Consider the following 25,375-nt stretch of genomic DNA (forward strand, 5'->3'; position numbering starts at 1 on the left):
CTCAGTCTAACCAGGTGTTTTTAAGCTGAAATCTTGACATTGCGAAGAAAAAGAGAAATAAGATGCACATGGAAATGCACTCATTAAATATAAATGGATATGATATATCTTATTTAGATATGAAAAAGATATTATCATTATAATTCAGTTGCTTGTAGCTCATTCCATTCTGCTGTTCCATTAGCTGAATGCGTTTAGTGGATTCTGCGTTAGAGAGGAGTAAAGTCGGAGTGGTTTGAGGTTTTTAATCTTCCTTCCTGCTGCGCGCAAGGCGGTCTCATCAGAGGAAGTGAGATCTAGTCACTCGCCGTTTCTCTTGCTGGTCAGAACAGGTTCTGTGCCCTAAACACGTATGTTAGGATGGCAAGATTGTTCAGGATCTGGATGTTTAGGGTCCTCTTCTTGGGATTGATAGACCCATCTCAGGCCTCCCTGCGTCCTCGCGTGTCATTCTCTCAGGGTAAGTGAAGCTCACATTAGATGATAGCGAGACTTTACTGGTGGAAAACTCACCTTTATAGTGATAGTCAGATGTGAATGTTGAGGACACTAAAAAGATTTTGTAAAGATTATGGAAGAATGTTGTACAGGAAAATAGTTGGTAACACTTTATTTTACAGTGTCATTGTTACATTATGTCACATGTAATTACTGTAGTAATAACTAAAATTATGCATAATTACATGCAATTAACCCCCAAACCAAAAGATCAACCTAATCCTAACACAATAGTAAGTACATGTAGTTAATTGGTACTTAAATGTATAATTACACTAATACCGACACCTTACAATAAAGTGTAACCAAATAGTTTTTATACTTCAAATTTTCATGTTTAAATGTGTTACTTGCGGTGTCTTTGTAATTGTGAAATTCACTAAGTGTAAAGTCTCTGTTATTGAAATACGGTATATGATGTTCTTATCTATGTCTATCCTTGAGTTCAAGAAACCAGAACAGGATTGAAAATAATTCAATGGGCTTTATTCATGAACCACAAACAAAACATTTTCTTATGTAAATTGTTGCATTTGATTCACAGCAAATTGGACAGTTTAATTACGAATGGACTTATTTACTTAAGATTATTTACTTATTTTAAATTATTTATTTCATGAATCTGACCAATGAGTCATGTTGTGCGAACACAGATTCTTTGCAAGTTTGGCAATCTTTGTTCTCTGATCTTGTGAGTTGTGGTTTTGTTTGTTATTACCCATTGCTGTTGTTCTGCAAACGCTTGATGGTCTAAATGTTGCATTCTTGTGTACTGATGGTGGAAACCACCGCTGGCCGATTATTTAAATAGAGTCTTAAGATACACTTAGTTTCTGCTTTAGAATTTATCAGGCATAAATAAGAACAATTAGGCTGTAAAACCATTTCTAGACCAATCAATTTGTCATGAAACATTGTCTGGGGTTTTATGTATAATTTATATAGGCTACATGTTTGAAGCTTTTGGAAAAGAAATTAGTATTTTTATTTTTTATTTTTGAAAGAAATTACTTTTATTCAGCAAGGATGCATTAAATTCATCAAAAGTGACAGGAAACGACAGGAAATGTTTTGAGACATAATGTTACAAAATATTTGTATATCAAATAAATGCTGAAAAAGAATCAGAAATCAGCAATAAGAAATGTTTCCTGATCAGCAAATCAGCATATTATAATGATTTTTTTTTAAAGATCATGTCACACGGAGTAGAATTCTTTCTAAAACAAAAAAAAACGTACCAACCCCAAACTTTTGAACGTCAGTGTGTATACAGTAGGCTATATTTAGCTTGCACATTTACATTCTCAGAATTAAGACGCTTGCATATTTAAAATTATGCTTGGTGTACCACACTGTTTCTCAGTGCTACAAATTAGAAACAGACAATGGAAAGTTATTCATGAATTGTTATGAAATCCAACCTCAATTATTAGCATTTAAAACATTCAGGGTAGTCTTTCCCCATGATGAAAATATGTCTCAAATTGGGGAAACATTGCAATGAAAAAAAGTTTTAAACTTGGCATGAAAAGAAAGTTGCGATAGTCTTTCCTTCCCTATTGTGATGTAGTATATTCGAGTGAAACAGCTTCTTGAACAAGAAAAAATGTAGGGCGGGACTTGATTTGGTGACATCGGGAATTGATTGGATCATTAATGATTATGATTTGCTATTGGTGGGTCTCATGTGAGTGACAGGTTGTCCCGACCTCGCTCCAGTAAATGCGTCATCAAAGAAGAGACTTAGGAAGATTAGGAGGGCACATGAATTGTTTAAAGTCCCCCTGTAATCAATAATTGTATCCCTTAAAAACTCATCTTTGATCACCAAAATGACTTCATGCCAGCAATAGCTTGAAAGTAGCTTGAATGTAACTCTACACTCTTGCTTCACTTCAATATGCTAATTAGCCCCGCCTCCACTCACTCACGCCAGTTCAGAGATTCACTCGGCCAACTTACTGTGGTTAACGCTGCACAGCGGTATTGCTCTTCTCAACGTTGAACACATAACGGCGGTTATTAATATGATTAGCCTTTTGCTTGACTATGTTATCATACAGCTAATAATGTTAATGTTACACAAGCCATGTTCCTGTTTGCCAGGAAAATCAACAGAAAAATATACCGGGATAGCATGGCTTCTCTCCAGACTCCTCTGCTAGTTCTGTGTTAATAATATGCTTAATATGCACAACGTGGTTGGTTACAAGGAAGTTTGTGACGTCAGAAACACCGCGTTTGTCTTTGGTTTACTGCAGTTTTAAAAAGAAAATACTCAGCAATGGTGTTGACTTATGAATTTGCACATGGTTTGTCTTAAAGCATTTTAAAATCACCACATAGACAGCCTATAAACAACATTTAAAAACTTGATTTTCACCACAGGGGGACTTTAAAAAATATATAAGAATTTAAAATAAATATTTCAATACTCCATTAAAATTTTTACAATTTTGATTTCATAATGACTTTAACATGGGTGACAGCACAACAAAATCATATCGTCACTGTGTGTGTGCAGTATTGCTAAACCTTAGCTCACGGGCCTTGTCTATTTCCTCAGAACAAAAAGAGGAAAAGAGTCACAGTGTTGTGGTTTCATTTCTAAAATGTGAATAGGATGTCATTTACATCAAATGTATGTGCCAAATTCTCAGAAAATAAATCTTTGTTTAATTAAAGATTATGAGGGCACATGATTTTATATATTTATATACACACATATATAAAATATTTCCCTTACACCTTGAAAACACTTAAGTCAAGTCAAGTCAAGTCAATAATACAACAAGGTTTGTTTCTAGTGGAATTTATTGATTGATAAAATTAAATTAAATATCCCCAAAATATCCCCAACTGAGCAAGCCAAAGGCAACAGTGGCAAGGAACCGAAAAACTCCATCAAGTGATCTAATGGTGTCCTAAAACTCCATCAGGTGACCTAATGGAGAAAAAAAACCTTGGGAGAACCCAGGCTCAGTCGGGGGCCAGTTCTCCTCTGCCGTTTATGAACTAGAGGCCGGATTGTAGTTTGAACTGTAAGATTAAAAATATTATATGAATGCCTGGCTGAGGAGATGCGACTTTAATCTATTTTTAAACTGGGAGAGCGAGTCTGAGCAACGAACAGTATCAGGAAGACTATTCCAGAGTTTTGGAGCCAAATGTGAAAATGCTCTCCCTCCTTTGGTGGTTCTGGATATCCTAGGTATGACCAAAAGCCTTGAATTTATTGAAATTTAGTGATCTTAAAGAGCACGATGGATTATAGGGCGATAGAAGATCCGTTAAATAGACTGGAGCTAAGCCGTTTAGGGCTTTATAAGTCAGTAGCAATACCTTGTAATTAATACGGAGCTTTATAGGTAACCAATGCAGTGATGATAAAATCGGTGTTATATGATCATATTTTCTTGATCTAGTAAGAACTCTAGCGGCGGCATTTTGGACTAACTGTAGCTTGTTTATTGAGGATGCAGGACAACCAGCTAATAAAGCATTACAGTAATCTAGTCTCGAGGTCATGAATGCATGAACTAACTTTTCTGCATCAGAAACTGATAGCATGTTACGTAGCTTAGCAATGTTTCTAAGGTGGAAAAAGGCTGTTTTTGTAACATATGAAATATGATTTTCAAAAGACAGGTTGCAATCGAGTATAACACCCAGGTCTTTTACTGTAGAGGATAAAGTAACAGGACATCCTATGATGTTAAAGTTGTATTGTGCGAGGTTTTGTGGGCGGTTTTTTGAACCGATAAGTATTACCTCTGTCTTGTCTGGATTTAATAAAAGAAAATTACGCGTCATCCAATCTTTTATATCTTTAACACACTCTGTCAATTTGGATAATTTAGCGTTTTCATCCGGCCGTGATGAAATATATATTTGAGTGTCATCAGCATAACAATGGAAACTAATTCCATGTTTCCTTATAATATTTCCAAGTGGCATCATATATATTGAGAATAACAGAGGGCCTAACACAGATCCCTGTGGCACTCCATAGTTTTTACTGGAGTTATGATCGATTTTTCTCCATTTAAATAGACAAAATGGTAGCGGTCAGATAAGTATGATTTGAACCAGCTTAATGCTTGTCCTTGAACACCAGTATAATTTTGTAGTCAATCTAAGTGAACATATGAGTTTCATTGCGTCCTGCATGTTCACGGTTTGTCTGGTTGGTCTGACACCATTGGCCGCTTCTGAATGCTATAACATAATAACGGTTGGGTGTTTTTCTCGCACAGGAAGTTCCGAGCGTCTCTTGGGCGTCTACAACAGCCCTACTGTGAAGAACACCACCACTCTGCTGCTCAGCACTGATGCTGACACACTGTTTGTTGGAGCTCAAGATGCTTTGCTCTCCCTAGACGTCAGCCAACCAGATAATATTACATTCAAAGACAAGGTGAGAGAGATTTTGTGCTATATATTTCAGTTTACAAAACTGAATGATTTGATTATGTTCCCACTAACTGAACTTCTGTCATGAAGATCTCCTTAGATTTGGACGGAATATTACAACATAATATTTACAGTTAAAAATGTCAAAATATTGCATTTTTACAGTTGGAATGGAAAGCATCTAGACAAAACCTGAATACCTGTAAACGGGCCTCAAAGACGGTATGTGCCATTGCTAATGTGGAACTTACAATATGTGTCAATGTCAAATAATATCTCAATGGTGTGCAGTGGTGTTCTAAAATGAAGACACAATCATCACTCCCACGTCATCCAAGATGTTCATGTCTTTCTTTCTTCAGTCGAAAAGAAATTAAGGATTTTGAGGAAAATATTCCAGGAATTTTCTCCATATAGAGGACTTCAATGGGAGTTTCAGTGCAGCTTCGAAAGGCTCTACACAATCTCAGCCGAGGAATAAGGGTCGAAATCTATCAAAACGATCGGTCATTTTCTTAAAAAAACAAAACAAAACATATATACACTTTTTAACCACAAATGCTGGTCTTGCATTAGCTCTGCGATGCTGCACACATTACGTAATCACGTTGAAAGGTCACGTGTGTTCCGGTTCAAAAAGGTATGCTAGGGCGAAAAACTCCATCTCATTTTCTCCTCCAACTTCATTGTTTTAGCTTTTATTTTATTTATTTATTTTGTAAATGGCGTTTGACTTAGTCTTTGCACGTTCGCTTTGTAAACACTAGCTAGCTAGCTCCTATCAGAGCATGTGAGCGGAGTGGAGCGGGAGCGAGCGGGGAGCGCGAGCGGGCGGATCTTGGACAGAGCGCAGAGCGGCAATTTCAAAAGGACGGAGCGTCGCACTATTTCCCGCTCCAATTCCGCTCCGCTCACGCCACGCATCAGTCAAAAAATGCGCCATGAAGAACAAAAAACATATATAGGCATAGCCGTCGCACTGGACTATAAGTCGCATTTATTTAGAAATTTGTTTCACACAAAAAAAACTAAAACAATGTTACAGATGGGACAGTTCTCCGTTACGGACGTGAGCGCTCTGACAGCGGCACTAAAAGACTGCTTTAAAACTTTCACTGAGACCTCAAACAGAAAGCACAAAGCCTGTCTTTAAATTTAATTTCGTTTTGTATTAATTGTATCTTAATTTTGATCAGTGTTTCATCAACCAATTTTCTGGATTTAATAAATAAGTAAATATATTAGATAATCACGACACGCAGGCGCCGGCGGGTGAACCTGGAGTTTGTCTCTTAAATGAACCGAAACTCAGCGTATAGCCTACTTGCCTGACAGACCTGAGACATATAAAGCCTGAAATGTCTACTTTTAAACAGAACAATTCAAAACGAAAGAAAACAGACTGCTCTCTTGAATCCGTATGAAATGTGCATTTCTCTCTGGGGCGTTCAATACTGCGAAGATCGCGAGTCAGCATCTTTCCAGCCACAGACATAAAAAAAAATGGTTTATTAGTAAACAATTAAAATGTCTCCTGCTATATTTTACATATACATAATCATTAATTTTGCCGGTTCGTTGTGACAGCTTTTAGGTGCGTTATTGGCAGCGCCACCCTTATGTTATGAATGCATCAGCACCGAAAACATGGAGATTTTTTTTCTTTTGGGGGCATTTTGTTTGTGTTCAGACTTTCAGTTGTCTTTAGGCGCGATGTTAGAGGACGCTGCTAATAAAGTTGCTAGTATGGCCTACACATATTGGATTCACGTTTATTATTATAGGCTATTTTAAAAAAATACCCCATTTTTTATGCCATGCGTATCATTTTATTTTGTTGTATTTATCCGCCACACCTTGGCCGGTCCGTGAAAATATTGTCTGATATTAAACCGGTCCGTGACGCAAAAAAGGTTGGGGACCGCTACAAGTGATATACATGTAGATTTTTTTCCTTTTTTGGAGCGAGCGGGGGGCGATTTGAGTGGAGCGCGAAGCAAACTGCGTTGAGCGCTGAGCAAAAATGAGCGGAGCGGCCTGATGTAGCTTTGAGCGGAGGGGTGAACAGTTCCGTGAGCGATGAGCGGAGATTCTCACCGCTCCACTCCGCTCATATGCTCTGGCTCCTATGTCACACGTGACCTTTCAACGTGATTACGTAATGCGTGGCGCATCGCAGAGCTTGTGCAAGAGCATTTGTGGTTAAAAAATATATAAATGTTTTTTTTAAAATGACTGATTGTTTTGCTGGATAAGACCCTTATTCCTCTGCTGGGATTGTGCAGAGCCTTTTTAAGTAAACTCCCAGTGAAGTCCACTACATGGAGAAAAATCCTGGAATGTTTTCCCTAAAAACCTTCATTTCTTTTAGACTGAAGAAAGAAAGACATGAACATCTTGGATAACAGTATGGATGAGTAAATTGTCAGGAAATTTTCATTTTGAAGTGAACTAATCCTTTAATAAACATTTCATAAAAAAGAAAGACCAAATACAATTCTATTTTGTATTTTTACACTAACTATGTAATGTTCTATTTATTAAAAACAAATTCTAAAATCCAAGATCTATTTATTACTTTTTTTTTTTTTTTTTTTTACAAGCTTGATATTTATTATAACATACCTCTTATTTTTTAATTGTATGCTTTTCCATAACAGGATTGTGGCAACTTCATCAGTATTTTACAGTTTTTCAACTCTACACACCTTTTTGCCTGCGGAACAAATGCATATGGACCACAAGGCATCATCATTGTAAGTTCAAATAAATTGCACAGATCGATGTATGAGGAAGAATGAAGTATTATTTCAAGAATGGATCGATCGCCACTACTCTAACAAGACATCTCTGTTTTAGCCTGCAGATTCTCTGAACGCCAGCAGAGACACAAAGGACGCCAAAAACTGCTGTCCCTACAGCTCCACCCAGAGGAACACAGCCACCATTGTTGGTGAGAGTGCAGAAACATAGTTTAATATCCTCGAAGACAGTCTTATCTAATCTAGTGCTCACACACACTTAACTGTGATCTGTTTGTTTACAGATGAAGAGCTCTATACAGCAACCAAAGTCGGCTTCTTTGGGAACAAACAAGTCATTTCTCGGTGTAACAGCAGAGGAACGCGCAACAACTTGGAGCTTGAGAGTGTACCAAAATTGCTACAGGGTTTGTATTTTTTTTGTCTAAAAATGAATGCTACCATGATGCTCTGAATACCTGCTCTACCATATACAAAGTAATAATTTGATATTGATGGCCTAGTGCTTATTAATATTGGCTGGTAACACAAAGGTTGCCTTTCAGTGTCAAATCAACCGAATTTCAGAAACTTCCCTGATTTTGTTTTTCTGAAGAAAGACAACATAAATAGTGATGAAACAAAGCCAAAATATTAAATGTCATGGATATACTGTATATTTACTGAGTGATCCACTATTTTGTCTTTGTTGCATTATGCCAACGGTGACAGTTCAAAAAAGCATGTCTTGTGTTTTTTGCCTCATGTTTGCATGCCTGTTACTCAAGAAGTATTAAATATCTCTTAATATCCTTTTATTTTCTGGTTCTTAACAAACTTTTTTTTTAGTATCCTAATTTTTAAAGCCCAACATGGTTCAATTTCCAGAGAAATGGGGATCTCAATGTGGCTCCATGAGTACACTGGTAAATTGTACACATTTTCAGTGGTCAAAAACAAATTGTAGGTCACTTTGCAGTTTGCACACAGATGATACTTTTTTCTTTTAAAGAGGAACTAAAGAAACTAAAAATGTATCTTTTTCCAATCAACACATTTGCATAGAACATAACTGAGTGCTATAAATATTTTTTCTGAAGTTTGCATGCCTGTAACTCAAAAAAAAAGTATTAAAGATATCTTAAAATCCTTCTAGATTTTCATTCTTAATCATTTATTCTTTTGTAATCTCCATTTTAAGCCCATATATGGTTCAATCCCATAGGGATCCCAATGGGATGTGCAAATTGTTGAATTTTACAAATTTTCAAGGGTCGAAAACCACACTGCAAAAAATGCTTATCTTACTTAGTATTTTTGTCTGGTTTCCAGTCCAAATATAAAAAAAAATCTTAAATCAAGATGCATTTACTAAAGTAGTAAAATGCCATAAGATATTATGTCTTGTTTTCCGGGGGAATTAATCAAAATTAAATGTGAGTTTTTGCTTAAAACAAGCAAAATGATCTGTCCGTGGGGTAAGAAAAATAATCTTGTTTCTGTTTGAATTAACATTATTTTTCTCATCCCATGGACAGATAATTTTGCTTGTTTTTCACTTAATTTTGATTAATTCCCCTGGAAAGCAAGACATAATTATCTTATCTAATTTTACTTCTCTAGTAAATGCATTTTGATTTAAGATTTTTTTTAGATATTTGGACTGGAAACCAGACAAAAATACTAAGTAAGAAAAGCATTTTTTTGCAGTGCAAATGTGGGTAACTTTTCAAACAGCTGATACTTATTGTGTTTAAAGAAGAGTGTCTGAAGAACAAATTATACTGAAACTAGAAATGTATCTTGTTTCTCTCTGTCAACTAACAACTGTCACTGTTGCCATAATGCAACAAAGACTTCAAAATTAAACAGATTTTACTAATAGACCTATATGTCTGTGTAAAAATAATGCTGCCATTTTTCTAAGGTAATTTTTACCCCCCTGTAATTTGGCTCCAAATGATCATTTTGACCCCCCTCTACCAAATACTGGATTACTCAGTAAATATACATCCATGACATTTTAGATTTTGGCTTTCTAACTCATTTACTCTAAATCAAACATTTTAGCTGGGAATCTCTGGTTGAATTGACGCAGAATAACCCTACTTCATCCTTGAGCGAAACACTGAGAGCATTTCCACTGTAAAGTCTTTTTAGGATTGAAAAGGGTTTTTTTTCTCTCTCTCTTAGACCCTGTATTCATCAGTTCGACACAAGTTGCCAGTGAAGGAAAGATCCTGCTGTTCTTTACTGAGGTTGGGGACTTGACCGGAGACTCATTTGTGAACTCTTTTACTGTGTCTCGTGTGGCCCAGGTCTGCACGGTGAGACTTCATTTTTTCTCCTATTCTGAAACATAATTCCATTATCATTAGTTAGAAGGACCGGATTTTTTTTGTCAGCAAAGTAACCCCAGTATTCTTTTTTGCTGGTTTGCTATTGCTATGATCTCATGTGAGGGACAGGTTGTCGCGTCCTCGTGACAAAAAAACATGTCAGCAGAGAAGAGATGTCACTGCAAGAGGGAGGGAAAGTTTTAATCAAAAGTTTAATTTTGATTAAAGAATACAAGGCCACAATAAAAAAAAAATAAAAAAAACGATGTGCACTGATAAATCATTTGTAATAAATACTGCAATATTTCATTAAAAAACAAGATTGTCAATTTTGATTTCATGGTGACTAAGTGCCTAAAGGCTGGAATACACTACACTACTTTTACCCTGATTTTCAGTCTGGATGCTGGAATTCAGAGCCAGTCTGTAGATTTTTGGTAGTCAGAGTTGACAGATTTAGCAAAAAAAAGTCACGTAGTGTATGATACACTTCAGACTATGATTCCATCCAGTCAGAGTGTGTCAAAATGTTTGATATTTTTAGCCGATTTTAGATTGTGAAAGATTTTTCATAATTTCTTATAAGTCATAGAAATATTGCAAAAATAACAACTATTGTTACAACTAAATAACATATTGTTAAAGACACTCAAGAATCTCCACTGCAAAATTACCAGAGTAAACAAAAGATTGACTCCAAATATATTAACAAATATTATAAAATAATATTATTTATTTTTGCAATGTTGTTCAGAATCTGAAGGTAATTTGAACAGACTTAAGGTTAAAGGGATAGTTCACCATCAAAAAATATAAATTCTGTCATAATTTACTCAAGTTGTTCCAATCCTATATGAATTTCTTTCTTCTGCTGAACACAAAAGAAGATATTTTGAAGAATGTCGGTAACCAGACAGTGGACGGCCGTCATTGCCTTCCATAGTAGGAAAAAAATTACTATGGAAGTCAATGGCTTCCATTAACTGTTTGGTTACCGACATTCTTCAAAATATCTTCTTTTGTGTTCAGCAGAAGAAAGAAATTCATACAGGTTTTGGATCAACTTGAGTAAATTATGACAGCATTTTCATATAAATTATTTTATTCCTTCACTCTAAGTATATGTTTTACTGTTCCTAACAAAAACAAACAAAAAAAAAGCATACAAAGGAAGCATATGAATCCGTTTAGTTTTAAAAGGCCCTTCGAAACTGCTTTAATGGAATTTTTTTTTAATTACCAGGATGACAACGGAGGAAGCCGTGTCTTACAGAAGCGCTGGACATCATTTGCTAAGGCTCAGCTGGTCTGCCAACAAGGGGAAGAGCTCCAGTTCAACAAGCTGCAGGATATTGTCAAGTTGTCCCCGACGGATAATGAGTCTTCTGACAGCACCCTGTTCTACGGGGTCTTTACTTCACAATGGTGCCAATCATTTCACTCAAACCCACCATCATGCCATATATTCACTGTTCTGAAAGGCCATGCGATTTATGTTTAAACCTTTTCATCCCATCTTTCTCTGTCTCACAGGTCAGTTTCGTCTGGTCTGTCAGCAGTGTGTGCTTTCAGATTAGCAGATATTAAAGCATCTTTTTCAGGGGATTACAAGACATTCGATTTGGGAGGAAATCACTGGTCGCGCTATCCAAATACAGACGGCAAACTCGGCACGGTAACTCCGACTAAGAAAGCTGGTTAGGGTTAGATTTAGGACTGTACAATTAGGCAGAAATTATTATAAATATTATAATTAAAGATTGAAAATTATTTATTTAAATAGTATTATTTGAACGTTTTAATTCAATTACATTAAAATATTTAAATGTATGTGAAATTATTTAAATGATAATATTATTACGAATTATTTTTGCAATTCCGTTTGCTGCCACTTGTGGCATAGATTATACACTACTACACCTTTAAATGATTAGTTATCATAAAATTATCTCATTAATTACTCACCCTCATGTCATTCCAAACCCACAAGACTGTTGTTCATCTTCCAAACACTAAGTTATCTTACATTAAATCTGAGAGATCACAGAAAAGTTCATTAATGGCTTGTTTACACGGTATGGTACGATACGGGACGGCTGATCCGGCTTGTGTTTCCACCCCCAACAGTACCTTTACTTGATAGGCGTGGTGTATGCCAGAAAGTAGCGATCAACGTCATTCTAGCACAAAAAAGGAAAAGCGACACAGTAAATAACAATGGAGGACATACAGCAGATCTTGTTCTTGCTTCTCGGCATGTGGCTGTTTGTGGCCAATCAACTTTCTGCTGTGAGTCTAGCTCCACCCTTTAAGTACCGGACTCCTGTGCTAGGTACCCCAACGAAAGTTTCCCAAAAAAGTGGTACGGTTTGGTATTTTGGTATCATTCACAACTTTTGACAATCGAAGCAGAAATAATTGCGTACCGGACTGTACCGTACCGTACCGTACCGCTCGGTGGAAACGAGCCAAAAGAGATCGTAAAACTAATCCATTTGAATCTAACGGTTCAGTCCAAATTTTCTGAGGAGACTTAATCGCTTTATATGATGAACAAGCCTAAATTTAGGCTTTTATTTACATAAACATTGATCAGCGAACATAAACAGAAGCTCAATCTGTTTGATGCATGAGAACAAACCTCATTGGTTCTTGCGGAAGCTCAAACGTGCTGCGTAACAGGAGACTGAACCTCGTACATCTAGCAAGCATGCTTGAGCTTCCATTTACCATATCAGATGTGTGCTTTAATGAATATTTATATGTAAATAAAAGCCTAAATTAAATCTGTCTCTTCAGAAAATTTGGACTAAATGGTTCATTCTCAGTTCAGTTCAAATTCATATGGATTAGTTTTACGATCTCTTTATGAACTTTTTGAAGCGACAAAGTGGTAGTTGCGTAGCTGTCAATGGAGGGACAGAAAGCTCTCAGATTTCATCAAAAAGATCTTTATTTGTGTTTCGAAGATGAACGAAAGTCTTACGGGTTCGGAACGACATGAGGGCGAGTAATTAATGAAATCTTTTAAATTTTTGGGTGAACTAACCCTTTAAAGGACAAGTTCGCTATTTTACACTTAAAGCCCTGTTTTCAGATCGTTTCTGATGAAATAGAATGGTTAAGGTTGAAATTTGGACACATGCTGCTGGCCCGAGAATTTTAGTTTTCTGTGGTAGCACCCCCCCCACCTCCAGAATGGCTGCATAGGTGCACTGGAACAATCCTTCCTAAAACACATTAAACTTTCGTTTACAAAGACGTGAAACTCACCGAGTGGTCAGGGGTGTTCACTGATATGCTCACACAGAAATCGCTGCAAAAGATGCTTTCCAACAGGTGTTTTACCATTCGTTGTAAAACTGTGGACCTATTTTTCCAAACACCTCACACCCGTACATTCTTCCGTTGAGAGCTTGAATAATAGACACTCCATCCATATGCTCCAGCCCAAAAACAACCCCATTTCTGTTTCTGGCGGCGGAGTAATACCGTAACTCACAGCACATCCAATACAAGTCAATGGAGTTGGACAAAAACTACGATAAAACCTGTTGGAAAGCATCTTTTGCAGCGATTTCTGTGTGAGCATATCAGTGAACACCCCTGACCACTCGGTGAGTTTCACGTCTTTGTAAACGAAAGTTTAATGTGTTTTAGGAAGGATTGTTCCAGTGCACCTATGCAGCCATTGTGGAGGTGGGGGGGGGTGCTACCAAAGAAACCAAAATTCTCGGGCCAGCAGCATGTGTCCAAATTTCAATCTTAACCGTTCTATTTCATCAGAAACGATCTGAAAACAGGGCTTTAAGTTTAAAATACCGAACTTGTCCTTTAAGGTCAGCATGAAATTATATTGACAATCCATTGTACTCCCATAATGTCACATACTGTATTTTTGAATTAACAACATTAAGTTGACGTGTTGGGCCACAAAACCAAACAGCAATGTTTGTAAAGCACCACAGTGATTACACTCCTGAGGAAGTCCACAATCAATGGTTTACTTATAATATCACATTAAACTGGAGCAGTAGAATTTATTTTAACATTCAAAAAATGACTCACAGCTGCTTTAACCATTGTGTAACCAATCTTCTCATCTATTTGCAGTGTGGACTGTTTAACGACACTGACCGTGTGTTAAGCATTGTAAAAACGAGCTTCCTGGCTGAAAAAGCTGTGCGTTCTGTGGGGAAGAAACTGCTTCTGTCCTCCACAGAAGAGCGCTATAGCCGACTAGCTGTTCAGAGAACTCAAGCTGCAAATGGACAAAGTTACACCATCCTGTTCCTGCTCACCGGTAAACATAATGAATACTGATTTTACTGACTCAGTTTTATTTGATCCTTTTTATTTTTTCTATGGCCAGACTTTATCCTGGTGCCCATTTCTGTCCATTTCTATTTTCTTCAGAGTCTGGCTTCCTTCATAAAGTCGTCCTGCTGGCTAAAGGTCCTCATATCATCGAGGAGATTCAGACTTTCAAGCAACCACAGACTGTGAAGAACATCCTCCTCTCCAAAAGCAAGGTTTTAACGCATTACTTTTTTCCTCTTTCCTTGTTTGTCTTTTTACTCTCTTGATCATTGGTACATTTTTATACAATGTCTGTTGGCTCTGTTCCCAACCTAGATACTTTCACTTCCTAACTTTAAAGCAGCGGTTTCTATATACAGTATATATAATTTTAAATAGATATTTCAATTATTAACAACATTTATCTTGCATCATCCACCATCTTGAATATATATATTTTTTTTAATCTTACTTTTCGCATTAAAAGCACAGCTATGATGCCTTAAAATGCTGCATACACAGGCAGCCAATTGGGTTTTGGAACAGAGCCATATATATTAGATATACAATGTGATCAGGTTTTATTAAATGGTCTTTGTAAATTACCACAGGGCGTACTGTTCATCGGCTCTTCTGAGGGCGTCTTCAGAGTGCCTGTGTCCAACTGCTCAGCTTATCCAAACTGTGCAGAATGTGTGTTAGCACGCGACCCGTTCTGTGGCTGGGACTCAAAGACCAGAGCGTGTGCTACGGTGACTGGAATGGGCTCTAACCTGTGAGTTGTCTGTTCTATACCAAAATCTGATCTAATAGATGAAATTATCTCTGTCATAGTGACTAAATGGGCCAAGAACCACCCACTTAAACCACAAAAGTCAGTCTGACCCAGAGTTATTTTGGTATTATTTATATACTATTATAGTATTTTTGAATTAGCTTTTATTTTTATATTTTCAGTTTTCATGTTCATCTTAAATTAAGTTTGAGTTTTTCTTTTTGCTATGTGCTTCTGTCATTTTTATTAGTTTTTTAAAAATATATTCTTTGTATACTTTTTTAATAATTTTAATTATAGTAATTTTAATGCTTCATCTTATTTTACACCTTATTTTTTAATGCAAGAGCAGCATTTACAAGGCTTCTGGTGTGTCATCCGCCTTCAGTTATTTTAAATAATTTGGAACTGAAGTTTAGAAGGTTAATATGGATTATTGCATTTTTAATAATGAAATTGTGTGTGAAATGTTTTCATTTGAAATATTCTCAGCTTAAAAATGCAAGCCCTGAAAATCAAATGCATTAAAATGCAAGCACTGTTAATGCAATGCATTTTTTTTAATAAGTGGATTTCAACATGCCTTTTTGTTTCAAAGACATTTGTCATTGATTTACTTTCATATTTATTTTAGTTGCACAAATACTTTCACTGTTAACTTTTATTCTTCTAGTTATTTACCTATATAGCACATACCCAGAAAACAGTTGCAAAATAAGGTGGATAGTTAGTTGCTAAATATAAATGCAACATTTATATTTTTCATTTAAGTTTTTCATCTAATATTTATATTTTATTTCAGCTTTATTTCAATTAACAAAGACTATTTTAAATACTTTTAGTTTCTGGTCTGACCAAGATGAAATGTGACAGTTTTGTTTCAGATTATTTTGTAGAAGTGCTTTCATCTGATACCACACTACTATTCTTTTTTTTTGTGCGTGTGTGTGTGTGTGTGTGTGTGTGTGTGTGTGTGTGTGTGTGTGTGTGTGTGTGTGTGTGTGTGTGTGTGTGTGTGTGTGTGTGTGTGTGTGTCTAAAACAGACAGCAGGATGTGGAAAACGGAAATGTCAACAAACTGTGCAAAGATTTCAAAAACACTGCTGCTACAGGTGAACATGTCATATATTGCATTGTCTATTGTCATATCCAACCACACATTTTTATTTGCAACTACATGGTGTTTATTTGTAACTGCTGAGTCTGACACATTTGATCGTATCACACTTTAGATGAAGGTGCCAGATCTTTAACTCATAATGACCAAAAAGCAGCGGAAGTTTCTTGCTTAGTGTAAAAATATTGTTTGCACATCCAGACAGTTTAAGATTACTGTGCATTGTGATTCTTCTAGTTATTTACCAATGGCACATTCACAAAAAATTGTTGCAAAATAAGGTACTATTAATAATATTTGTTTTAAACTGAACCCTTTGTCTTTCTCCAGTGACACGGATTGCACAGTTTAATGAGATTGTGGTTCTACCATGTCAGTCGAGATCCAGACTGGCCGAGGTGACTTGGAGGTTTTTAAACAACAGCGCCGTTCCCCAGTTTCCGTACCTGCAGCGGGCCGACGGAAGCCTGGTCTTCCTCGTCACTCCAGAGACTGTGAACACCTACCACTGCATGTCGAAGGAAATGGGCTTCGAGCAAATCATTGCCGCCTTCGCTGTAATTCTGCCGATCATCCCTCGTTCTCTTCCTCCCCCATCACACCAGGAACCTGACGTCACGCTGGACTCCAGCAAGGACACAGAAATTGAGCCCATCCCTGATTACTACACAACACTTGAGTTTGACGAATCTGATTCTGAACCTACAACAAACGAAAAGACGAATGCATTTATGACACCAGACAGGAGCGGTGACAAACAAGCCAGGACTAATCGTGAATCTACTGTTAACATGAACACCGATGGAAAAGACGCTGTTTGCATCTCACAGAAGAGTTACTACTCTGAAATGGTTGCTTTTTGCCTTTTGTTTGTCATTTGTCTCTTTATATTCGTTGCTTTTCTGATCATGTGGAGACAAAGCATGAGGTTCAACAAAACCGACCCTCAGAAACAACCTAAAGACACCGAGTCAGACTATATCGCGCAAACAGAACTGGAAGAAAAGCAAAGCTGAGCCCTAAAAAAGATCATATCAAATATGATCATATAACACCAATTTTATCATCACTGCACTGGTTACCTATAAAGTTCCGTATTAATTATAAGGTATTGCTACTGACTTATAAAGCTCTAAACGGCTTAGCTCCAGTCTATTTAACGGATCTTCTAATCGCCCTATAATCCATCGCGCTCTTTAAGATCACTAAATTCAAGGCTTTTGGTCATACCTAGGATATCCAGAACCACCAAAGGAGGGAGAGCGTTTTCACATTTGGCTCCAAAACTCTGGAATAGTCTTCCTGATACTGTTCGTTGCTCAGACTCGCTCTCCCAGTTTAAAAGTAGATTAAAGTCACATCTCTTCAGCCAGGCATTCATATAATATTTGTAATCTTACAGTTCAAACTACAATCCGGCCTCTAGCTCATAAATGCCCGACTGAGCCTGGGTTCTCCCAAGTTTTTTTTTTTTCTCCATTAGGTCACCTGATGGAGTTTTAGGACACCATTAGGTCACTTGATGGGGTTTTTCGGTTCCTTGCCACTGTTGCCTTTGGCTTGCTCAGTTGGGGATATTTTGGGGATATTTAATTTTATTTTATCAATCAATAAATTCCTCTTGAAACAAACTTTGTTGTATTATTTTAATTTAATACTGTGAAGCTGCTTTGATACAATCTGTATTGTGAAAAGCGCTATACAAATATACTTGACTTGACTTGACTTGACTTAAAACCAGCAGAATCTGTACTCTAAGATTACGAAAAACTAAGGAGTGATTCTTGACCCATAATTAGTTTGGAAAATAACATTTCCAATTAGATATTAATTAGATTTGATCGCTAAAATGTGAACAATACGTTTCATGGTATTTATAGTCATTTGATTTTATTTAAATTTAATGATTTTAGATAATCATACTTATTTTACTTAGTTTCAGTACACAAAAACTTCATAAAAATGTTGGTAAAATTGATGTGATCTAGAACCTTTATACAGTGCATGTCATGCTATGGTAAATACCTTAAGTCCATCACAGCCTCATCTTCATCCATGTAAAATTCAATATGGCATTTACTTTGACTAAGGTCTATTGTTACTAATAACACGAGAAAAAGCGAATCAGCCTTTGGATTTAATGTGTGATATTCAAAATATGGTTGTCATATTTTTCTTGTTTGAAACCATCCTACATTTTCAATTTATTGTTTATTGAAGTTGAATGCTATAGATTTGTCAATACAATACCGTCCCAAAAAATAAATAAAAATAAAAATGGTACTAAGTGGATTTTTTTTTTGTTAGTTTAAGTACATCAGTGTGTTACAAATGTTGTTTAAAGATATCATCTAAAAACTAATCACAATAAAAAGGTCATAAAACATCTTATTTATCATCTTATTTCTTTTTATCTGCATGTAAACATTTCACTATTTTTACTTGTGTTGTATGGATTCAAAAATTGAAGTGTGATTGTGATTCTTGTGTTGCTGCTCCTGAATAGTTGCTTGGTAAGTATTTATTTTATCAAGTCATATTTCTGGGTGCAGTTTGTTTGCCCAAAGTCCATTAAAGGGATAGTCCACTTTAAAATGAAAATTCTGTCATCATATACTCACCCTCATGTTGTTTCAAACCTGTATGAATTTCTCTCTTCTGCTGAACAGAAAGGAAGATATTTAGAAGAATGTCAGTAACCAGACAGTTTCTGGTCTCATTGACTTCCATAGTAGGAAAAAATATATACTATGGAAGTCAACGAGACCAGAAACTGTCTGGTTACTGATATTCTTCTAAATATCTTCCTTTCTGTTCAGCAGAAGAAAGAAATTCATAAAGGATTGAAACAACATGAGGGTGAGTCTATGATGACAGAATTTTCATTTTAAAGTGGAGTATCCCTTTAAAGATGTGAGTAAAATGAACTCAATTAAACTAGGAATCTTATTTTAATATTTAGGTTGGGGGGTTGTGTAAGGTTTATTTAAGGTAACATGTTGCAGAATTATATTATTTTACAATGCATTCAAGTAAGATCTGGTAGTTCTGTACAGTGAGGAGGATGCATAGAATGTGGTGTAACCTGTAAATAATAGGGTGACTGGGAGTGCCATAGAGTAACCACTTAATCAGATCCATAGGCCTAAATGCTACCCAATCAGGAAGTGAAGAAGTTCATGTGTGTGGCCAATCTGTACAAAACAGATGGAAACCCCGGGCATGAATATCAGAAAGTCTGTCACTGTGGTTGGTTGAAGGGGTTAAATTCAGTGGGAGGAGAAGGAAGTATAATTTCCCGTAAGGTTTTTCTGTTGTTGTTCAGTCAGTAAACGACGTCGCTCGTCAACTGAACAGTGAATAGAATCGGTAAGTAAATATGTTGCAGTTTGTTCTTTTGTATAAATAACAAGCAATTTTTCCAGCGTTGATAAATTCGTACTGCGTAGTGAACTTTTAAGTTACTTAGGCCTTCATAAATCGCTGTTATGATGGTTATGCCTCAACATCTGGCTATCTAGGCAACGTTTGTGGTATTGTCGTCTTAAATCTAGTAAGCTGCTTGCCTAGACGGCATTGTTTGGATATATTATCGCAAAAAATATATTTTGGAATGCTTCCATTACTCTTAGGCCTACTGTTTTGTAATAGCTGTTTTTGCATATTGTATATTCATCAGGCCAGGGACATTAAATTATGTTAAGATCAGTCTAGTAATTTTTCTATGCATAAATTATTTATATGACCTACATTTTCAAATATGCTCGATACAATTCGAGCACATTACGTCACGTTATACCAAAATGCAGCGTGATTGAGTTCCCTTTCTGTAACTTTATACTATTATGTGTATTGTATCAGGAAGGTGTGTGATAAAACACCTGTTGTATCCCCTATAAATATATAAATATAATTATATAATTCAGTCTCAACTGTATAGTTTTGCATTAACTTACATTGTTTACGGCAAACATTCTTCTTAAAGGGATAATTCACCCAAAAATTAAATGTTGTCACTTACTCACCCTCAAGTAACCAGACAGTTGTTCAGGTACTTCCTGAACCAGGAAGTACCCATTGACTTCCATTGTAGGAAAGAAAATACAACTTTAGGGTAAGTAATAACTTAATACATTTTCATTTTTGGGTGAACTATCCCTTTATGCAAACAAAAAAAATAGGTTTGCGACTTTAAAGGGATAGTTCACTTTGAAATTAATTTTTGGTATGTTTTAGCTTACCTCAAGGGCATCCAAGATGTAGGTGTCTTTTTTTCCGCAGTAGTTTCAAGTTTGATATTTTTAGGTCAAACCGTTCTTGTCTGTCAGTCATATAATGCAGGTCTATGGTCATTATCTCAAAACACAAGCACAGCGTCCAAATTAAAACAATTCCCCATCGTAAGTACACATTGATGGCCTAAGACACGAAACGAGCGGTTTGTGTGAGAAAACGAACAGTATTTATATAGTTTTTACCACTTATACACAGCCATGTCCGAGTGATCTGATCTGACGTGTACGCAGACTGGTGCATAGATATATACACTAGATGTCGCCTTAAAGACATTAGTTCCAATGAACTGCCATAGACAAGGCGACATCTAGTGTGTATATATCTATGCACCAGTCTGCGTACACGTCAGATCAGATCGCTTCGACATGGCTGTGTATAAGTGGTAAAAACGATATAAATACTGTTCGTTTTCTCACACAAACCGCTCGTTTCGTGTCTTAGGCCATCAATGTGTACTTACGATGGGGAATTGTTTAATTTGGACGACGGGGAATTGTTTTAATTTGGACTCTGTGCTTGTGTTTTGAGATAATGACCATAGACCTGCATTATATGACTGACAGACAAGAACGGTTTGACCTAAAAATATCAAACTTGAAACTACTGCGGAAAAAAAGACACCTACATCTTGGATGCCCTTGAGGTAAGCTAAAACATAGCAAAAATTAATTTCAAAGTGAACTATCCCTTTAATCTGGAAACGAGAAACAGGTTTGGGGAGTCCTGGTTCATGAGTTTTTTTTTTGCTTCCTTCTTGTTGCAGCATAAAAGTGAGCCTCATATTTCTGTGAGATATGGCCTCTTCAATTACTACTGAGGCCAATGGAGTGAGGATAGTGACTCATGTTATTCCACTGGAGCAAAAAACAGAGTCTCCGGACCTAAAGGCGAGCTTGGTCAAACAAGAAAAGTCCAACCTGCCACCAAGAACAAGGATGTTCCTGAAGGGGAAGCCTATGTCACTGGGGGTGAGAGCTGGGCACATGTATTCAGATGCAGTTTCATACCAATAATATTAAATATAAGTTTAGCTTAATTGTTGATGCAAGAAAATAATTTGAACTCACAGAGATGATTTTTTTCAGCCTAAATAATTTTAGCAATTTGTAAAAAGATGCTGTCCATAATTTGTTGATTTGAAATCAATCTTCCTTTGAACTTTCTCCCTCTGTTTAGATGAAAGTGATACAGGAAAGTTTGTTTTATGCATATTTTGTTTGTGTTTGTGCAGTTGGTGCAGGTTTTTACTGGTTTGGTAATCTTGACTCTGTGTACCATCACACTACTTATCAACATGCTGCGTGCTGAGTTTGTAATCTGCCTTGGACTTCCTGTGAGTAAACATTCTGAACCCTAATAATACTCCAACATAAGACATATTCAAATTAATATAAGCTTTATAATCAATAATGCACAATAACTGTCACTGAAATATAATTGAATAAATCTGATTATTTATTGTTCATGTCTGAACATATGGATAATTGTGTTTGTGTCAGTTTTATTTCTTATTTTTTTATTAACAATTTCTTATATAGCCTTTGTAGTTTGGTTCAGGTTAATGAACCCAAAAAATTGTACATTCAAATGAAATACATTTTTTGTTTGTTCAGTTTGTCATCTCTGGGTCTGTGGCAATTGCTGCACATAAGAGATGCAGTCCTTCTCTGGTGAGCAAATTCTCATATTTATTGTATATTTTATTTATTTCTAAACTCACTGCATTCAGTGCATACCTGGTGTGTTCAGATATCTACAGCATTCGGCACTCTCTCTGAAAACTCAATAAATCGTCTACAGGATTTCATGAAGTCTTCAAATGTTTCTTGAAAGCCTGAAAAAGCTTTCATTCTGTAAGAAATCCAATTTTTGCTTTGTGTTTGTGCAGATCAAAGCCACACTGGCCATGAGCGTGATCTGTGTTCCTCTGGCTGCTGCAGGAGCCGGATACTTCAGTTGGGAGCTCAGCAACAGACCCGGACCTGACCCTTGTAACGGCGGAAATTATTGGTCTTGTTCAAACATGTTTTGGAGGTTTACTGTACGTCTGTATCTAGTAATGATCTCAAGCTCAAGTTTACATTTAATGAATGCTGATGCATGTCTTCCTGTAGCGTATTCATATGACAGTCTGTTTGCCATGTGCAATATTTTTTTATTTAGAATTTGATGGATGGATTGAGGGGTCTTCTGCTGGTGCTGTCTGTTCTTCAACTGTGTGTGTGCATCGCTCTGTCCGTCTTTTCCAGCCGGGCCATCCTCCAGGTAATAAGTGAACTGAATGATGAATATGTGTGAACCACATGACAAATTAGTGAATTATTAGTAAATGATATTCTGAAAATTCTCAGTTAATGTTTCCATTGTGAATTGTGAATTTACCTTATGCACAAAATTGGAATATCGCATAAAACATTTACGGATAAAGCACCGTTTCCATATTCCATATCTTCCATTTGCTTTCATCAAACACAACATAAGTTCTATGAACTCAAAATTCTAAAAGTTTTTACTTGTAGATTCACATTTAACCAGCTTGCATTTTAAGTTAAAGGGATACTCCACCTTAAAATGAAAATTCTGTCATCATATACTCACCCTCATGTTGTTTCAAACCTGTATGAATTTCTTTCTTCTGATGAACAGAAAGGAAGATATTTAGAAGAATGTCAGTAACCAGACAGTTTCTGGTACCATTGACTTCCATAGTAGGAAAAAAAATATACTATGGAAGTCAATGGTACCAGAAACTGTCTGGTTACTGACATTCTTCTAAATATCTTCCTTTCTGTTCATCAGAAGAAAGAAATTCATTCAGGTTTGAAACAACATGAGGGTGAGTATATGATGACAGAATTTTCATTTTAAAGTGGAATATCCGTTTAAATATGAACATTGATGGTGCATAATAGTAATAGATGAGCAAACTGAAAAGGCTATATGGGATTCTATACAACAAAGCAATATATATATGTTTGTTATGCATTGTTTGTGTATATGTTCTTTTACAACAAAATATAATCAAAAAGACTACATGGAGCTAAAACCTCTTTTTTTTCTGAATAACAAATATTTCTGTTATCCTAATTCCCCATGCTTTGACCAAAAATACTAATTATTCAAGTGCCCCAACAGTGATCAAACTGAGCATGCCCTGCTAGGTGAACCCTCACAACCAAACTTGACATTACAAGTTCTTGCTGTTTAAAGTTGCTCAGACTAAATGGCCGACAATCTTTAAAATGAAAGTTGGATTTATTCAATTTTTTAGATTGGGACATACAGACGTGATCTAACAACATCATCTTTTTTAAATTCCAGGATGATGAAACTGATGTTGATTCCTACGGCAGTGAAACCAGTCTCCTGAAGGTTGGGGTGGATTGCGCCTCCAAACCCTGAACGGCCACACGCTTATGGCCAAGGTTTAGCCAAAAGTTTAATCATCACATAACCTAAACCTTATAACATTTTCTTTCTTTCTTATGGAATTGTTTGTTATAATACAGCATAGCCATTTCCCATAAGATGGTTTGTAATTTTTGTGGTATCACCTGGTATACATACACACTTCTGTACGGTAATGCTCTGTGGGACACATAGCACACTTCTTGCTGACTTTATGAATAAAATGCACTTTGTATTTTTATTATTGCTCTTGCATTGTTTTGCGAACAATCTAACTATATTAGCGTTCACAGCAACCGACGTGCTGAAGGCATTGATTATAGCGCTTGCTGAAGTTCTGTCATCTGCCACTTTAAATGTTTGCACTCTTTAAGGTACAGTCGGTTCTGATTGGCTGTTCGCTATTCTCATAGAATTAAAACAATAAAAGTTATCGTTGTTGGTGTGTACCTTTTTCATAAAATGATATGGAAATAGATTTTTGGAACATTTCATATTAAAAGCATTCAATACATGTTTTCAGAATTTTAAATGTGTATATCATTTTTGCATTTGCAGTGGAGTCAAAATTTATGCAGCTAGCACAATCTGTCTTCTATACACAGCCTATTTAAAGTGGATGTGATGTCACTACCCTTCAGAGGCTGGGCTCATGAATATTTATTATCTTGTGTCAGGTAATCGACCGTTCAGTCACGTATTTTGGTAATATTCCCAGCGCTTCAGTTGATACTATTCATAAATATCCTGTATGCTGTAGTTTTTTTTTTCTTCTCAAATTCAACTTTTTGTCATAATGACTTTTTATGGCATAATTTTGACTATCTCATAATTATAAGCATGCTATATATTTTTGATGGCTTAAAAAAAAAAAAAAATGTATGGCTTCCATAAATTAATGTTTGAATAACTCTAAGAAATTATAACACCAAGGTTGGGGGAGTGTCTCAAAAATACATTTAATTGTTTCATATAACATCAAAGTCGTATTTACCTGAGGAAGTAATCATAGAAAAAACATGTTGTTTGAGCATTTTCCTTAGGATCTGTATTGGAGGACAAGCTAGAAATAAATGTAGTACACGTACACGTCAGTCCATGGAAATAGCCAGTACCCTACAACATTTAGAAAACCTACAGTAGCCTACAAAAAACTTTCTATTCTAAAATGATGACTTAGTATGTCATAGTTGTGAAATTGATCTCATAATTATGACTTTTTATGCTACAATCATGATTTACAAAAGTACTTTTTTTCTTATGTGGCAGAAATGAGCTACTCTATTAATTAGGGGGTCAAGACATGTTCCTGGATCAACATTCCTATCCAGAAATTTTGTCCTAACACTATCCCTACCGCTAAACCTAACCCTACCCATAACTTGCCCCTATAATCAGAGGGAAATGACAGGTGAATAACACTGATATAGACACACCTAACCCTGCTTATAAGTCTAAACTTCACATAAACTGTAAACTTAAATCT

At 36.1% G+C, this 25,375-nt stretch overlaps 2 protein-coding genes and 1 long non-coding RNA gene across 4 annotated transcripts in view; 2 read left to right on the top strand and 1 right to left on the bottom strand.

Moving 5' to 3' along the window:
- The window catches only part of LOC309483253, a 90,183-nt gene that overhangs the window by 32,059 nt on the left and 32,749 nt on the right, over nt 1–25,375 (bottom strand). The window lies entirely within an intron of this gene.
- sema4aa (sema domain, immunoglobulin domain (Ig), transmembrane domain (TM) and short cytoplasmic domain, (semaphorin) 4Aa) lies at nt 302–18,571 on the top strand. The gene is made up of 14 exons (XM_082148882.1): nt 302–460; nt 4,758–4,918; nt 5,080–5,136; nt 7,575–7,670; nt 7,774–7,867; nt 7,961–8,083; nt 9,849–9,982; nt 11,238–11,419; nt 11,528–11,669; nt 14,108–14,297; nt 14,411–14,526; nt 14,905–15,068; nt 16,113–16,180; nt 16,516–18,571. The coding sequence occupies exons 1-14, from the start codon at nt 361–363 to the stop codon at nt 17,199–17,201; spliced, it is 2,313 nt and encodes a 770-aa protein (XP_082005008.1). The 5' UTR covers nt 302–360; the 3' UTR covers nt 17,202–18,571.
- LOC309483238 (membrane-spanning 4-domains subfamily A member 4A) lies at nt 19,411–24,414 on the top strand. Of its 2 annotated transcripts, none has more exons than XM_082148933.1 (7): nt 19,411–19,554; nt 21,245–21,449; nt 21,713–21,814; nt 22,095–22,151; nt 22,370–22,522; nt 22,645–22,746; nt 23,803–24,414. In XM_082148933.1, the coding sequence occupies exons 2-7, from the start codon at nt 21,276–21,278 to the stop codon at nt 23,881–23,883; spliced, it is 669 nt and encodes a 222-aa protein (XP_082005059.1). In that variant the 5' UTR covers nt 19,411–19,554; nt 21,245–21,275; the 3' UTR covers nt 23,884–24,414. The 2 variants fall into 2 exon arrangements, with proteins under 2 accessions (XP_082005059.1, XP_082005060.1); XM_082148934.1 differs by lacking the exon at nt 19,411–19,554 and adding an exon at nt 20,150–20,299.

The sequence above is a fragment of the Leuciscus leuciscus genome (assembly GCF_965113295.1).
Source record: "Leuciscus leuciscus genome assembly, chromosome: 20".
NCBI lineage: Eukaryota > Metazoa > Chordata > Actinopteri > Cypriniformes > Leuciscidae > Leuciscus > Leuciscus leuciscus.

Bases quoted from the DNA above. Each gene is read 5' to 3' on its own strand.
- sema4aa (XM_082148882.1), top strand. From the start codon at position 361: ATGGCAAGATTGTTCAGGATCTGGATGTTTAGGGTCCTCTTCTTGGGA. The intron at 5,137-7,574 runs GTATGTGCCATT...TTTCCATAACAG, and splicing joins GTAAACGGGCCTCAAAGACG to GATTGTGGCAACTTCATCAG. The intron at 14,527-14,904 runs GTTTTAACGCAT...AAATTACCACAG, and splicing joins TCCTCCTCTCCAAAAGCAAG to GGCGTACTGTTCATCGGCTC.
- LOC309483238 (XM_082148933.1), top strand. From the start codon at position 21,276: ATGGCCTCTTCAATTACTACTGAGGCCAATGGAGTGAGGATAGTGACT. The intron at 21,450-21,712 runs GTGAGAGCTGGG...GTGTTTGTGCAG, and splicing joins GGAAGCCTATGTCACTGGGG to TTGGTGCAGGTTTTTACTGG. The intron at 21,815-22,094 runs GTGAGTAAACAT...TTGTTTGTTCAG, and splicing joins TAATCTGCCTTGGACTTCCT to TTTGTCATCTCTGGGTCTGT.